Raw genomic sequence first — 15,684 nt, 5'->3', positions numbered from 1 at the left:
AAGTACATTCTTGCAGCGCTGCTGCTTCTTTCAGAAGAGATTGACGTCCAAATAGGCGTGGACCACTCAGGGGAGAAAAAGAGACTTGTCATAAAGAGCAAGACATGCAAGGGAAAAAAGTTTGCAGATGTAGAGCTGTACACTGCAGGCATTGACCCTGCTACAAATCTGCGCATCGACAGCATTTACCAAAGTGAAGTGGAAGAGATTGTCAACTTCTGTGTACGGTGCAAAGACAGAATAGTAATTAGAAAAGCACCCGCATTTGTAATGCCGTCCAGCCAGGAGGCATTTGACACGGGAGACTTTTTGAACAGCTTAGAGTTCCTCATGCAGACGTACATATATCACTTCATTGACAGCTTTGCGGAGTATGCAAGTTTTGTGGAGGCAGTGCATGAGCTGCTTCTTGACCAAATGACAGAAGAGGAGAAGAGCGAGCTTCTCATTGGCCAGAGCGGTGCTAAGGAAGAGCAGCAGGCTGCCATAGACCAATATAACACAGGAAATGCAAGTAGCAATAAGAAGAGTCAAATATTCCATAAACTGTTCCTCCGCGAAGAGTCTGCCAGTGCAAGCATGAAATATATTACGTCTTTCTGTGATCTGGTAAAGAACAAAACTGAAGAAGCAGCCTTTTCCTTCTGGAAGGAAAGCACGCTTCCAATAGCTGTCAAAGTACCGCAGTACAAGCAGGATCTATCTGGCTTTGAGGAGGACCGCACTTTAGACTACATAAACCACACAGAAACAGCTCTTCTTGGGCTGTTCTGCTGCTTGGCATACAACCCAGAGAAAAAAGAGTACGAAACCAGCCACATGGGAGAAGAAGTAAGCCCAGCAGTAACTGCCTTCTTTAAAAAGTATCCTAAGCCAACTGACACTATTACCTTAGAAATGCACATGGAGTGGAGTAAGGTCGTTTCTTGCCTGGACAACAAGAAAATCCAGTACAGACACAACAGAAACCAGCTTGAGTCTGGTCTTGCAAATATTTTGCTTGTCATAGCAGAAATAACCGGGCAGAAGACTGGCACAGACATAGTGGATCTAGTTGAGTATATAGAAGAAAGATGTAGAGAAAACAATCTAGACATCAGCAAAATACATGATATTGCATCTAAGATGCAGGAAGTTTTTAGGTCTTTAGCATCTCCTAAATTAGGCATATTAGTAATGGATTGGGGCATGAAACTGGGCCACAGACCAGATGAAAGCGCCGATATTCTTGGTGGAATTCATATTGTTTCTACGCATAACTATAAAAATAGCACTTTTATATTACAACTAAAAAGAGACTATGCTACTTTTAATTTTATTGAGGGTTCAGGCATAGACTCTAGCAATACAAACCAGTATGAAGAAGTAAGAAGGATGTATACAGACACATGCAGCTACATTATGTATACTGTTAATCGGTACATTGACTTGGAAATAGAAGATACATCTTTTATGGCGCAGCGGTATAGCTGGCGTTATCCTATAGAGAGAACAGACGCTATTTTAAGTACTGGATACGAAAATGTATCTAAATTATTCTTAATAGGAAAGATTGCTAACAAAGAGTGTAAGATCCATATTATAGAACAATTTATACTCCACTTGATAGAAAACGAATTGAGCCCAACCAATCCTGCAACACGCTTTGTTGCAAACGTTCTGGGAAGTGCTCCACTTGATAAAGAGTATATACGGGGCCGTATGCTGTCCCCTCTTCTCTTCCTTTCAAGTTGCCAGACACATTATCCACAGCTTAGCTATTTATTATTCAACAATATATTAGTGCAAAATTCTTATAGGCCTAATATAGATTCTATGTATGGATGTATACTAAAAAAGAAATCAATAGGATTTGCAGTAAAATGTATAGAAAACTATCTCAATCAGCCCATACGTAGAAATGCTATGTATTCTTTACTGGGAAGCAAACAGCAGAACAGAAGCATATTTAATGTTATAGTGGCACAAGGGAAAATAGCTCAATTTGCAAAGCTTCGATCTATACTTGAGAAAACCAAGGCGCCAGAAGAAAGCCTCAACTATATCTACGTGGGCTGGCTTATTAATGCATGTATGGGGCCAAACCCTAGCCTAAATGCCATTGTTCTTATTTACAACCTTATAAAAACAGAAGAATTGACTACCCCACATGATCCTAATCTATCAGACCATATCCCATACTTCATAAATACTATTCTAGTTTTAGAGAGAAATAAGACTATGCTGTGCTCAGAAGGCAGTGAACAGAGTGTAGAAAAATACAACAAAGTATTAGAACAACTTGGAAGACGGTGCCCAGGAACAATTGTTATAAAAAAGAGTTTATACCAATGGGTAAGAGGAATTGTGAGATCTTGTATTGCATGGATTAAGTCTTTTTTTTAGAATAGATTAGACAGCGGTTTACATCCACTTCTTTGTTTACAGCGATTGAGTGACTATTTTAGTAGCAATACTACTTTGTATCTTTCTTTCTGCTGTACAGAGTTTCAAATAAAATTATTTTAATAGAATTGACTAAGCACATGACTCCAGGTTGGATATAGAGCTAGACATTATTCCTTAAGAAAGCTCATTTAGACAAGATTGCAATATGCATAACCAAACACAAGAGCATAACAAGACACACCACATGTCAACATTGCATGCATCGTATGTTCTCTTTATACATCAAATCTCTTGTTTGTACTGTATGCTAAACCACTTTGGATAGCGACGGTGCATGGATGGGTCTTTAAAATATGTCATTTTTTGGATTTTCCTGTGCTTTCCTCTTTTTTTTGAGAAAAACCCCTTCTACTTATATATTTGTATATGAAGTGTGGAAGAGATATTTTTTACAGGTATATAAAAAGTAAGAGAAAATGAGTTAGGCAGAGGCAAGCAACCATAGAAAACATATGTAATAGATAAGCATAAAACTCAAGCAAATTTGTTTTTAAAACAACAAATATATGCATACTGCGACTTAAAAACTCTTAAGCAATATAGCCAGAGTAGTAAAGTACACAGTTGACAAGTTACAGACTAATAAAAAATACCTGGGATCTAACTTACAAAGCCAAACTGTGAAAATAGGAAGAATCATTTGGTGCACTGTTCATAACTAAGAACCAAAGATGGCCACTGCAACTATCAGTGTGTCTGGCATAAGAGTAGGAGTTTACGCTCTTACAGCAGAATAAAATAATAATATTTGCCTATTAAAATAATTATATACAGTAAAATCATAACTGCTGTTTTAAATGATTTATTAATAGTATTTTTGCAAAGTTTTAAATGGACGAGCAGGGTATACCATTTTCAGTACAAGGAACCAACTGTGAGCCACATGAAATATGGTGTGAAGAAGACAACCGCCCAATTGTAGAAATGGACAGCCATGAATTAATTTTATTTAGTAGTTTGCTAATACTCTTAATTGGGGTTGCGTTTGCAATTTTACTAGTAAAGCGTTTGTACAGAAGAGTAACTGCAGAAACACATCGCATAATATATAGACCTAGAGGCACAAATAGATATAGACCAGGATTATCAACAATTCAAGAAGAATCATTGCCAGATTCAGATATACAAAGTGCGCGCTCTCAGGCAAGGGGAAATGACAGTATAATTGTTCAAACATTGTACAGTGCAAGAGCCCGATTGAATAACCCAGCGTATACAAACAGACAAGAACTTTCTCCTTTAATAAGCTCAAGCAGGCCAGAGCACTTTCCCCCAACATATGATGAAGCCATGAGAAGCACAGCATCTTCTGTAGGTAGCAATACCGCAGAGCAATCAGAACTTCCTACATATATAGAAGCAGTCACTAGAAGCACATAACCAAGTAGACATATTCTTTTTGAGCCAACTAGAAGAGACTATTATTTATGCCTAACATAGTATAAACAGCATGTTTATCACATAGTAATAAATGCAATAGATAATATTCTTAAAATAGCCCAGTGTAGCCTGTTTTCTATGTGCTTGCCTCTAACCCGAACAATATACAGACAAGTTTTTGAAGGATTTATTTATAAAGCTAGAAGTTGTAAAATGACATGTTCCTGTGGCATAACTATAACCCGAAATAGCGCAAAGACACTGACATGCCTAAGAGAAGATGGCATCCCGGCAGGGAGATAGTATTATATAGCCCGATAGAGCTGTTGTCAAGGAGGTTTGTATTATACTAGCAGTCGAATACACAGAAGTATTATGGCCTCCGTAAGGAATAGTATGAGTTTTGTTTTGTTCTCTGTGGCCAGTAGAGTTTTATAGGCATCCTCTCTGACAGGATCTTAGTCAATAAATATACCTTTCATTAAAAGAGTTGTAGTATTATGATTCCTATCTTTACAGATATACAAATATTCTGTAGCTGCTTGCCATTGTACTTGAGTTATTCTTGGCAAATACCCCTATCTACTATCTATCTTAAACTACTATCACCTGGCGGGAATACCCCTCCCTTTAGGCATGTCACTAGCAAACACCTTAAAAGACAGTCATTCCACAAGAAAGTAAGCAATATTATAAGCATAGATGGATAAAAGCATTTCTTTATTATTTTTATCGTACTATGGTACAGGGAAAGTATGCACCCAGTACTATTCACTTTGTTCATTTATAATGTGCAGTATTTCTGCATATTTATTTGTAAAATTATACAGCAGTATTCTATTCTATAGTTCTATTATACCCTCAGAACCGTGCACTCAAAATATGTATATGCCTCTTCAATAAAGAAGTAGACACATTGCCACATAAAACAGGCAATAAGGCCCCTTCAATTTAAAGATACTATTCTTACAGGCTGTGTCTACATTATTATACACTCTCATGTAGCACTTAAGAATCCTATAGGTCAGTCTCTTCCGTTGGGACAAGATTATCTATATCTGTAACATCAGTTGGATCGTGTGAGTAATGGAATAGTTTGCACAGATCGACCTTATCAAAGACTTTCTTCGAGCTGATCCCGTCCAGAACCCCCTTTGAAATAGTTCTTTTCACATCTTGTATCATCTGTATGGTCTCTTCAATTGTGCCTTTGCACAGTAATCTGTACACTTCCACTTCTTTCTCCTGTCCTATTCTGTGTGCCCTTCCTTTAGCTTGCTCCTCATTAAATGGGTTCCAGTCAATGTCAAATAGAATCACAGTATCACTCTTCTGCAAATTCACTCCAACGCCCCCCACCTTCATGCTCATTAAAAGCACCTCCATCCCGTCTTTACTTCCAAATATTTTAAATATTTCTTCTCTCTTGCCTATTGGACTGTCCCCGTCAATCCTATATACATGCGTGTCTATGAATCTTTCAAGAATCTTAAGCGTGTTCTTGTACTGACTAAACAGAATGATCTTTCTATTTGAAGACCTCCACATAAACAGCAATCTATGGACCACTTTCATCTTTCCACTTGCATGCCAGCTGGTTACTCTTTTATCCACAAGCGATGGATGGCTGCATACGCTCTTCAGGTGTGATATGCTCTTCAAAGGAGATTTCCTGCCAAGAACAGTGCTCTTAACTAGGTCCATATTCAGCACGTCATTATATACAGCCTCCTGCTCCTCTGTGAATCCGCAGTATATCACATACTCCTTTCTCTTTGGGACAAATAGTCCTTCCCTTTTCTTAAACTCCTCATTGAATATTTCCTTCTTCGTTCTTCTTATTACTACATCCGCAATAAGCTCATTAATGTGCTTCTTAATTGAAGCCCCTTTCCTTTTCTCCAATTCAGTCGCGTGCTTCAGTGTGCTCTTCTTCAAGGGGTCTTCTATTTCAGCCTTGAACGTGGTATAGTCCCCAAAGTACCCAGGTCTCACAGTCTCTGCTATGCTCCATAGTTCTGACAGACTATTCTGTATAGGCGTACCTGTGACGCATATCTTGCACATTGCATCAATAGTTCTGGATATCCTGGAGACCCATGTCGTATGGTTCTTTATCCTTTGTGCTTCATCAAATACAACCAAATCAAAGAATGTCTGCAGGAATACACTCTTCTTCTGAAGCAGCTCATAATTCACTATTAGAATATATTCTCCGTCTGCTGCATTGACTAATTGCACCACATTCGTGTCACTAGATCTAACAATTCGGGCAGGAATTGGAAACTGAAACTTCTCCATTTCCTTCTCCCAGTTGTGCAGGAGGGTGCACGGTGCGACAATAAGAACTGACTTTCCAATGGAGTTCCAGACTCTCTGAATTATCTCCAAAGACTGAAGGGTCTTCCCTGTCCCCATTTCATCACTCAATACAACGCCCTTCCGATTCCTAACTCTCTCCCACATCCACTCTACCCCTTCAATCTGATGGTCTTTAAATTTTTTCATCTTCCACACAGTAGGAAACGCATATATATATTTGGGTGTTTTGTGGTGTGAAGGGGTGCTATGTGTTTATTATCTGTTTCTTGTGTGTACTTATTGTGTGCACTTTGGGATAGATTGAATATATTAGTTTGTGGATTAAGTTTTGTCAGTTTTAGTGAGGGATGGATTAAGTTTTGCAAGAGTGGATTAAGTCTTGCAAGAGTGGATTAAGTTCTGACAAAGTGGATTAAGTCTTGCAAGAGTGGATTAAGTCCTGTCAGTTTTAGCGAGGGATGGATTAAGTTTTGTCATATTTATAAAAAGTGGATTAAGTTTTGTAAGAGTGGAAAAAGTTCTGATATTTTATATTTAAAAATAATATGTCTTGTCACTTTTCATTACTTTTTACACTGTGTGTAATAAATAATGCAAATAAAATATTTTTATGAAGCAAGATAAGAGAGTAGGAACAGAACTTAGTACACATACTGTAAAAAGTAGTGACAAAAGGACAGAACTTAATCCACATGCGCCATATATTCTGGATAACCATACTAATTCCAACGGGGTAACAGAACTTATTATGCAGGAGGAAAAAGTAGTGGATAATAATACAGAACTTAGTACACATGGTGTAAAAAGTAATGACAAAATAACAAAAAGAATCTTTCTCTTTTTATTGCTGGTTGGGGGCCTCAACCTTCTTGTCTCTGCACCCCTTCATGTAACTGAGATATTTAATGACAGAATGCAAGTGGGAAAGTATATTTTAAAAAATTTCCAAGGCTGCAGTGAATTATCCCTAAAAGAAAGAATAGACTGCATAAACAACCAAAAAACAACGGTCTTTCCTAATAGGGTAATACAAAAGTTTCTATCAAGCAATTTCATTAATGAGCCAACAAATTCAACTGTTTTCCAAGATTTATTGAGAAATATTAATTTTGGCGGTTTTGTGTGCTTCCTAATTGGGAAATTAGTAGGTTATATAATGTTTTTATTTTATGACAAATATTTGCCCAATAAGGAAAAACAACAGTCAAAATTCATCACCTTATTTTTCATTATCTTCACAATTCCAGGCCTAATTCTTCACAGTATAATAATTAACGGAATTTTCCCAGAACTTTTCACAAAAAATGTCATAAGTCTTGGGATTTTCACGCAAAGGTTTTTTTTGGGCATAAATAATTCGTTAATCTTAACGTACATAGATTTAAAGGGAAGAACCCTTTCTACCCAAAAGAACCTGTTCTCTTCAGTAAAGATACTCACAGGATCTCTTAGTTTCGTATTTCCTGCAATTTTCAGTGAAATTTATTACCAAATTCAGCCAGACCTGGCAATGGTTATAATTAGTCTAATAATACTACTGCCCTGCGTACTAATACCAGCACTAGAGCATATGACTAATTACAACAAGAATAGTGAGTGTGTGACTAATTACAGCGGGGAGGAAGAAGTAATGATAGAAATGACAGAACTTAATACACACGTGCCATATAACCCGGATAATACGACTAATTCTAACACAAATACAAGACTTAGTACACATATTGTAAAAAGTAATGACACTATCTCACAAAAAAACACAAATAACAGTACTTTAACGGAATTCCTTCAAAAAATACGCCATTCACTTGAATGGTTTGGTGTTTTGCCACTCTTATACCCTCTCGCATTCTATATGACGGGTGTAAATGCCTTTTTGTATTATAAAGAGATATCAATTCTCTCATCCTCTAGTTCTCTCTCGTTGATTTTATTGCTTAGCCCGTTGCTTGGGGGAATTTTAGGATTATTTTTCACAAAAAGCGCCATAAGCCCTGTCAGAGTTTCTTTTGGGTTTTTGGCAGTTGGGATTCTTCAGATTATTTTTTATTTTTTAAAATTTTTCGAGTTTAACCAGATAATAATTGTTGTCTTGGTTGGTTTTATGATAGTCAATTTAACGGTTTGTTTAAATCCGTTACTTTCTGTTATACCGGTTTTATATGAAAAATCTGTCAGATTTGTTGTTATTTTTGGTTTTTATCAGCAAATTATTGATATTTTTAGTTTCTCACTTGTGTCATTACTTTTTACGCAAAGTGGCATAAGCTTTGTCTGGGTGACTGGGATATTTTCAATTGTTTCTGGGACTCTTATACATTATGTCCTTTGAAGAGTGCGGACCCCAGGAAATGGTTTAAAATGCATAAAGATCCTTGTAGATTTAAGGAAATCCTATGGGATATGGGAAATAAATTAGAACAGAATTTATTACATATGGTGTAAAAATTAATGAATAATTTGACAAGACTTAATATATATGGTGTACAAAGTAATGGTTATTGTGTTGTAATTAATGGGAATATGCAGAATATAATACACTATGTGTAAAAAGTAATGGCAGATGGACAAGACTTAATACTCAAATTTACTATTTTCCTTAGAAGATAAAAACTAAGTCTATTTTATGTGCCATATAATACTTCTTAAATACTCCTTTAAGAAAGCAAATATTCTTAAGAATTTTTTTATTACTGCCTAGTGGGCATATTTCTAACTGACTCTGATATATAACCCGATATAACCCGAATAAGAGTGGTATAGTAGGATACAGTGTTTGTTGGCACTCTCTTCCCTGTTATGGAAAACTTATATACTTTATCGTTGGATAGATTAAATATCACGCGGTGCTGGTTTGTTATATCTGTTCTCCATGAAGGATACTTCTTTATTTCTAAAGAATCCATCCGTTTTTTATAAATGTAGTCTACCTTTTTGCCTAAGTACAGCATAATTGGGCTGAGTGGCCCATCTGGATTAGCCATATATGGCACTCCTTCGACTTTGAATATTTCCTCTCCCTGTACCTCTTGCACTTCATTCTTTTTTATTGCTGCACTGGCTTGCTGCACTACCAGAAGTGCTGCCATAAAGGCCATTTTTATTACTAATCCTATAAAAGCATTTCTAGTACTTCTTATTGTATTATTTTCTTGCAATTTATTTTTCTTTACGTATAAATATTCGCGTATTTTATTTCTTGTTCTTGTGCTCATATTTTAGTGCTGTAATGTTAGAGACTTCAATCTTTAAATACTTTGACCCAAGATAAGTTTGATAAATAGTCTTTATTACATGCAATGTTGAGGGTTTTTTGATTATTTTGTCTTCTACAATAATGCTTTTGGGTGAATTGTACAAGAGTCTAATAAATGTTTAGAGTGTTTAAGCTTAAATATATATTGTTGTAGCTATAAATTTGCCAAAGTATTGTTCTCTACAGATAAGTAAGCGTGCAAGGGATTGAGCTTGTCATATATTTGAATTCTTTTGAAGTGCACAAAAGCATGATTATTTATACTCCAGTAAGCTCAATATAGCAGTATTCTCTATTATTTTTATGCCCTGCTTACACGCTTAATTTCTGTCTGTTTCTTTTAGAGTTTCTTTTCTCTACTTTTTTTAACTTCTTCTATATTTGCAAAAAATATCTCTTCTACACTGTATAAAAGAAAGAACGGGTTATTACTTGGAAAAAAATAGCAAAGCACAGGAAAATCAGAAAAGTAGCACTTTCCAGAGAACCACGCATTCACTGGTTCCATGGCGAAGGGTTTAACACATAGACTCTACAGAAGACAAGCAGTGTAAAAAGAACGAAAAAAGAGGGATACACTTATATTTGGCACAGAGCGTGCTACAGAAATATGCTTGCATTGCACTGTGTATATGCTAATATGTAACACGGAAGAGAAGTCATTATATCATCTAAATAGCAGCAGAAAGAAGATAAAATAGCTTATATAGTTTTATTAGAGTGATTTCTGGATAGTTTTCTATGCAGACATAATGTCTTCCTGTCTATTTGTAATAAATGTCAATTTCTTAGTATCAGTAAAAATTATGTCGTTCAGATATAATCGAAACAAATTGTTTAAAATATTGGGATCATAATTCATGTAAGAATTAATGTACGTCAATAATGTTTCTTTGTCTTTATCTTTTATCGGCAATTTGCTTGGCTCAATTATGATGGTTGTCTTATCTGGGCATATATTCAAGGTTATCTGACTCTCTACATTGTTATAAGAGTATTTCAGACTAAGTGTGCAAAAAAGATCGAAGTACCTATCATCTTTCATTTCCCGGGATACGTTAGATATTTTGACTTCTAATACTCTATTTTCGCAGCCTACTGACGACCAATTGAACGTGTTTTGGAGCCAGCTGCCTAAAATGTCAGTATATGTAGCAATTTCTATTTTTTCAGACTGTAAAATATCTATAAAACTGTTTAAACAAACTCTTCCATCCACACCCAGAATATTCATAAAAGCAAACCATACATCTAAAATAGTAAAGAGCCCATACTTTTTTATACTAGAAAAGCCTCCTTCTCTAATACAAGTATTATACCGCCATGCCCACCCAGATATAATTTCAGCGCTTGTTGAGCGATTGAAAACATCTTTAAGCAAATTATATCGTGAAAAGGGTGTATAACTATCGATCTCTGCATTCATATTATTCATTTCCGGGTTATATAGAAAGCACCCAAAGAGAACGAATAGAGTTTTGCTTATTTGGGTTAAGCTAGTGCTATGTCCCATATTATTAGTCAGTGCCTCAAAGTTATTGAACAAATAATTGAACCATCTTTCTTTCATGCATGAGAAGGGAATTGGCTCATTGAACGAAAACACAGTCTGAATTGCTGAGAATATATTAGGATAGCCCATGCCCACTTCAGTTGGTGAAAGCTCAATAAAGGGTGCAGAACCCGGCACCTCCTTAAAGATGTTTCTGGCTTCGCCTAAGTTTACATTACTATATAAACGCTGTATTAAAACAAATATTTTGTTTACTTCATTATAGAAGGCTGTAAGGGTAATAAGATCCTTAAAATGATCGTAAATAAACATCTGAATGAGGCACTGTGGACTAAACATATACCTCATGGCTTCTAAAGAGCTTTTGTCTAAGGAAGGGCTATTTCTCAGAACCTCATCAAAATCAAGCTGATCATATTGAGCGGCATTGTTAAAGAAGTCTATTACCTCGTAAATAAATGGAGGTGCCATGTTGTTTAAACAAAGTATCATTTTGTTTGGGCCGTAGAACTGAGCTATCTGGACATTATTGGCGTATAGAAAAGAAACATCTAGCATGTTATGCAGATGAGCTGAGCCATATTCACTATGATCTGACAGACAATCGGGGTTTCTGCTGACAATCTTTATATATGGGCCAGCACCTTCTGCTAAGCAGAAAAGAGAAGCTAAAAGGGGAAATTTAAAATCATTATAGCGAATAAAAGTACTTAGGTAGCTGCTATCTGAAGGAGTGCCGCTATAAGCATTATTAGACATGTCTGGGGAGTCACTAGCTTTCAGTAATTTGTATGGGAATAGAATATTGTATACCCTCTTGTATTTTCGAATGTACTCTCTCATAGATTCATTATTTGATGGACCGCCCCCTATTACTGGTGTGGCCGGCGCATTAATTGACACTATATCCTCAAATAATGCTAATTTTTTTTCCAGCTCAGATACTACATTTGGCTGGCTTAGTAAGAATCCTCTGATTAAGTTTAAAGGACCAGAGCAATCTATTGCTAGGCATTTCTGCGTAGGATTTGCTTCAAGCATTTTAATCTTAATATTGTGTGATGCCATTAATAGCCCAATAGGCATCTGGCAGCATATTTTCATTGTTGCCAAAACTACCAATATGCAGTTATAAATAAGAATTCGATTGTTTCTGGGTGCCCTGCTGCATCTATTATTTTTGCTTGCAGGCACATGCTTATCTATTCCATCTCTTGCTCTAGTACTCCAAATTCGATTGTATATTTCTGTTAATTTCATTTAAAGTATCTTAAGTTCCGATAAAAATAAAACCTATAGATATATATCCCGAAGTCAATGATCAAAATGATCACAACATGTTATTATTCTAATTTTACAAAATATTTGACAAAATCTTCACATATTAGGATCTTTCTGATTTATAGCTTTTTTAGCCCCTTCTAAGCACTACTCCCATAACCCAAATTTAAACTTCTGAAAATTGCACGAAATTTCTTTCCAAGAAATAAGAGAATTCGGGTTATTCGTATATAGCGAAGAAGTACTGCAAATCCTGTCTTAATATGAGGCAGTAACTAGAATATTTCTGGTATACTGGCCGTATCTGTTGTATTTTCAGGGGAAATATATCCCTTTTCATCAACCTGCACTAATATAACCCGAACCCGAATAATATCTGCATGCATGTGCGCATTTGTATAAGCATGTTAACCATGCAGTAATTGACCAAGTATTCTATATTTCAGCAAGCGCCATCATTTGTTGTTTTTATTCCAAAATAATATCTCTATGACCCAGTAGTAAATTAAGCATACAACACTATTAGTTGTAGTATTTCCACTTAGTGTGTATTTTCTGTTGAAATATGCAGTTTTTTGCAATATTTTCATAAGATTATTAGCGTGCCCAAAAGGGAGCAATATTTCAGTCAGAAGGTAGTAGTATATAACTGTGTATAACCCGATATAACCCAAATTGTCAAGTGAGGTTTATTTTTATCACATACCCGAATATCTTTGGCACCTATATCTCTTTTGTATTCTTGCCAGATATATTTCTTATTATTGACATCTGCTGCTTCTTTTAATATTTGCCCACAATTTAGTAATAGTCTTCTGGTGTACGAAGATTTTTTCAGAAAGTGGATTGACTTAAGCTTAAATAATCCAAATATCCTATTTATTATTCTTAACCATATTTACTGCTTTACTGAAGGATATTCCTTCCTTTAATGCGCATAGCATGAATATTACAAGTTTACTTTGCGTGTCAGGCATTTTATCAATTCGCCTAACCTTAAAGCGTTCATTCTCTGTTACATATTCCTGCAGTATTTCCGTACTATTCAATCTGTCTCTGTACTCATGTATGGCATCTTTTAATTCTTCAAAACTTTCTTGCTTGAATTCATGAATTTTCTTCTCTTTCAAGTACCCTTTATGTTCTACCCCATTAATATATAATATTCCTTCAATATAAGACGCACTAAGACCCTTCTCCAAGATATTGCAAGAAATGAACACCTTATTATGTATGTGCACTAATAAGTCATTCTCCTTTCTTGTAATATATTCCTTCTTCCAGAAGTATTTTATAACGGACTTTCTGGTATTTTCTGTTTCTTCCAATTCTTGCAATCTTTTACACAAAAATAACAGTCTATTAGAACTATCTTGCAAGACAGATCCCTTTATGCTGTATTCATTCGTATATGCCTTTGGTTCTATTCTCTCTTGGATAATTATGCCTTTTTCTTGCAAATCCTTTCTGGCTACCTCTAAGTGCGCCTCTGTCTGGATAATCTGCTCAGAATATGAGACTGTATTCAGGAATTGCTTTGATAAAGAGAGCCAGGCTAGTTGTGACTTACTCAGGCGAATATCATGCTCATCAGAGCCATCTGCTGAAATGCGTATAGGAAGAGCACTAAATATGTCACTCGTCCTTATATTCATAAAAAATATCCCATATTTTTAATTAAATATTACGCGCACTACTGCACGTATGACTGAATATATTGTATGTCTGTTGTAGAAGGGGTAGGTGGCAGTTATTAGTGTATATACTGTCGTATTTTGTTAAAATGGTCTAAAGTGCATTATATTCTGTTAAAATCTATTAAAATACGTTGTAATATGTTGTAATACACTAAAGTGTGTTAAAATACGTTATATCTTGTTAGAATACACTAAAATATACTATATCCTTCTACAATACAATTTAACATGCTATTAACCGAATATAACCATTCTAATACACAATAATACATGCTATAAAACAAATATACCCCATATATAACTATAAATAACACACTAAACTTCTATCTATTCCATTTTATTACACTCTATCAAGCCGTTATACCCGAATAATGCATTATATAACCAAATATTCATGGGGTCTTTAAGAATCCCGATTTTCCTGAATATTCCCAGATTGTATCTCGATTAAAAACTTGTATCTCATCAAATTTTCACAAAAAATCAAAAAGTACCTCTTTAAATTCAATTTACTCCATAAACATTTTATCGAGTCTCTCTTTTTCTTGCTGTGTTAATCCAGGGGGCTCTGCCTTTTTGATTTTCTTCACTTCTTCTGCATTCATCTCTACACAAACAACTCCTGCGCGCATGTAAATCCGTGGAATCTTCTTTTCTTCAGAAATTCTTTTACACTTCGATGCAAGAAAAAAGTGGTCTGGGTTTTTATCTAAAATTGCCTCATTTAAGCATTCTTGCTGCCTAAAATCAATGTGATTGCATTTCTTCAGTGCTACGTGACCAATTAATTTCTTTTCGTTACATTTTAGCTTAAATCTATTATATTCGCATTGCGTAATGAACAAGCGAATAGTTCCATTAAGAATCTTTTCTAAGTATGAGAGAGACAATTGCGCCTTATTATATGACAATAAGAATTCATGGTCTGCCAGAATATTAAAAGGCGTACGAAAACCCGTTAGTTGCAGGGATTTAATTAACCGTTTAATCTGTTTCTGCCTGGGGGTCCGCATGGAAAAATTTGCAAAATAAAATTATGCGGAATAAATTTTGAAGAAATTACTGACAAGACTTAATCCACTTTTATAAAATATGACAGAAATTAATCCACCTTGCTAGAGAGTGAACAAGACTTATTATTTTTAAATATAAAATGACAAAACTTATTCCACTTTATTATGAAATGAACAAGACTTAATCCACCTTATTATAAATTGGACAAGACTTAATCCACTATGTGTAATATATTCTGTCAAAATAGCCAAAACTTATGCCACAATGCACAGAACTTATGCCACATCACCCGAAAAATACCAAGACTTATGGCACATTTAATTAATATCAAAATTATCCTTAATTAACAATACTAAATTTAATTATATAAACTTTTTTTTATCAAAACTATTAATCTTATTAATTGCTTAATTAAACTAACAACTAACAACAAAAAAACAGAATTAACAATGCAAGATTCCCAACCGTCAAGCACAGATATCCCTATTTCAACAGAATATTTATAATATAATAGCCCAATTGTAACCCGTATATATCCTAAGATCAAACTGAAAATATTCAAATCCCGTGCAGACTGATTCATAACCTGATATAGCCCAACATAACCCTTTATAACCCGATATAACCCTGTTTCAGCCCGATATAACCCGTTTCAACCCGTTTCATACAAGGGCAGATAGACTAATTATAACAGAGATATGACTAACTACAACAATATATGACTAAATACAGTGGGAGTATACTAAGTATAACAGGGATATGACTAAATACAACAA

The 15,684-nt window shown here is 35.2% G+C and overlaps 8 protein-coding genes across 8 annotated transcripts; 3 read left to right on the top strand and 5 right to left on the bottom strand.

The window, feature by feature from the left end:
• NESG_01974 (uncharacterized protein) lies at positions 1–2,385 on the top strand (the record flags this gene model as incomplete). Its single annotated transcript, XM_053049589.1, has 1 exon — positions 1–2,385. A coding segment is annotated over one exon (2,385 nt), but the record flags the coding sequence as incomplete, so codon positions are not given.
• Positions 2,386–3,279: 894 nt separating this feature from the next.
• Positions 3,280–3,828, top strand: NESG_01973 (uncharacterized protein; the record flags this gene model as incomplete). The annotated part of the gene is made up of 1 exon (XM_053049588.1): positions 3,280–3,828. The coding sequence occupies one exon, from the start codon at positions 3,280–3,282 to the stop codon at positions 3,826–3,828; it is 549 nt and encodes a 182-aa protein (XP_052903759.1).
• A 1,017-nt stretch (positions 3,829–4,845) lies between these two features.
• NESG_01972 (uncharacterized protein) lies at positions 4,846–6,336 on the bottom strand (the record flags this gene model as incomplete). The annotated part of the gene is made up of 1 exon (XM_053049587.1): positions 4,846–6,336. One exon carries the CDS (start codon positions 6,334–6,336, stop codon positions 4,846–4,848), a length of 1,491 nt encoding a protein of 496 aa, XP_052903758.1.
• A 424-nt stretch (positions 6,337–6,760) lies between these two features.
• NESG_01971 (uncharacterized protein) lies at positions 6,761–8,479 on the top strand (the record flags this gene model as incomplete). Its single annotated transcript, XM_053049586.1, has 1 exon — positions 6,761–8,479. One exon carries the CDS (start codon positions 6,761–6,763, stop codon positions 8,477–8,479), a length of 1,719 nt encoding a protein of 572 aa, XP_052903757.1.
• Positions 8,480–8,837: 358 nt separating this feature from the next.
• Positions 8,838–9,362, bottom strand: NESG_01970 (uncharacterized protein; the record flags this gene model as incomplete). The annotated part of the gene is made up of 1 exon (XM_053049585.1): positions 8,838–9,362. One exon carries the CDS (start codon positions 9,360–9,362, stop codon positions 8,838–8,840), a length of 525 nt encoding a protein of 174 aa, XP_052903756.1.
• Positions 9,363–10,142: 780 nt separating this feature from the next.
• On the bottom strand, positions 10,143–12,176 carry NESG_01969 (uncharacterized protein; the record flags this gene model as incomplete). The annotated part of the gene is made up of 1 exon (XM_053049584.1): positions 10,143–12,176. One exon carries the CDS (start codon positions 12,174–12,176, stop codon positions 10,143–10,145), a length of 2,034 nt encoding a protein of 677 aa, XP_052903755.1.
• Positions 12,177–13,072: 896 nt separating this feature from the next.
• Positions 13,073–13,852, bottom strand: NESG_01968 (uncharacterized protein; the record flags this gene model as incomplete). Its single annotated transcript, XM_053049583.1, has 1 exon — positions 13,073–13,852. The coding sequence occupies one exon, from the start codon at positions 13,850–13,852 to the stop codon at positions 13,073–13,075; it is 780 nt and encodes a 259-aa protein (XP_052903754.1).
• Positions 13,853–14,403: 551 nt separating this feature from the next.
• NESG_01967 (uncharacterized protein) lies at positions 14,404–14,907 on the bottom strand (the record flags this gene model as incomplete). Its single annotated transcript, XM_053049582.1, has 1 exon — positions 14,404–14,907. One exon carries the CDS (start codon positions 14,905–14,907, stop codon positions 14,404–14,406), a length of 504 nt encoding a protein of 167 aa, XP_052903753.1.
• Between the last annotated feature and the right edge of the window lie 777 nt (positions 14,908–15,684).

This window comes from Nematocida ausubeli, assembly GCF_000738915.1.
Source record: "Nematocida ausubeli strain ERTm6 chromosome Unknown supercont2.5, whole genome shotgun sequence".
NCBI classification, from domain to species: Eukaryota; Fungi; Microsporidia; genus Nematocida; species Nematocida ausubeli.
The sequence above is the reverse complement of the archived record's forward strand: the minus strand, read 5'-3'. Positions and strand labels throughout refer to the sequence as shown.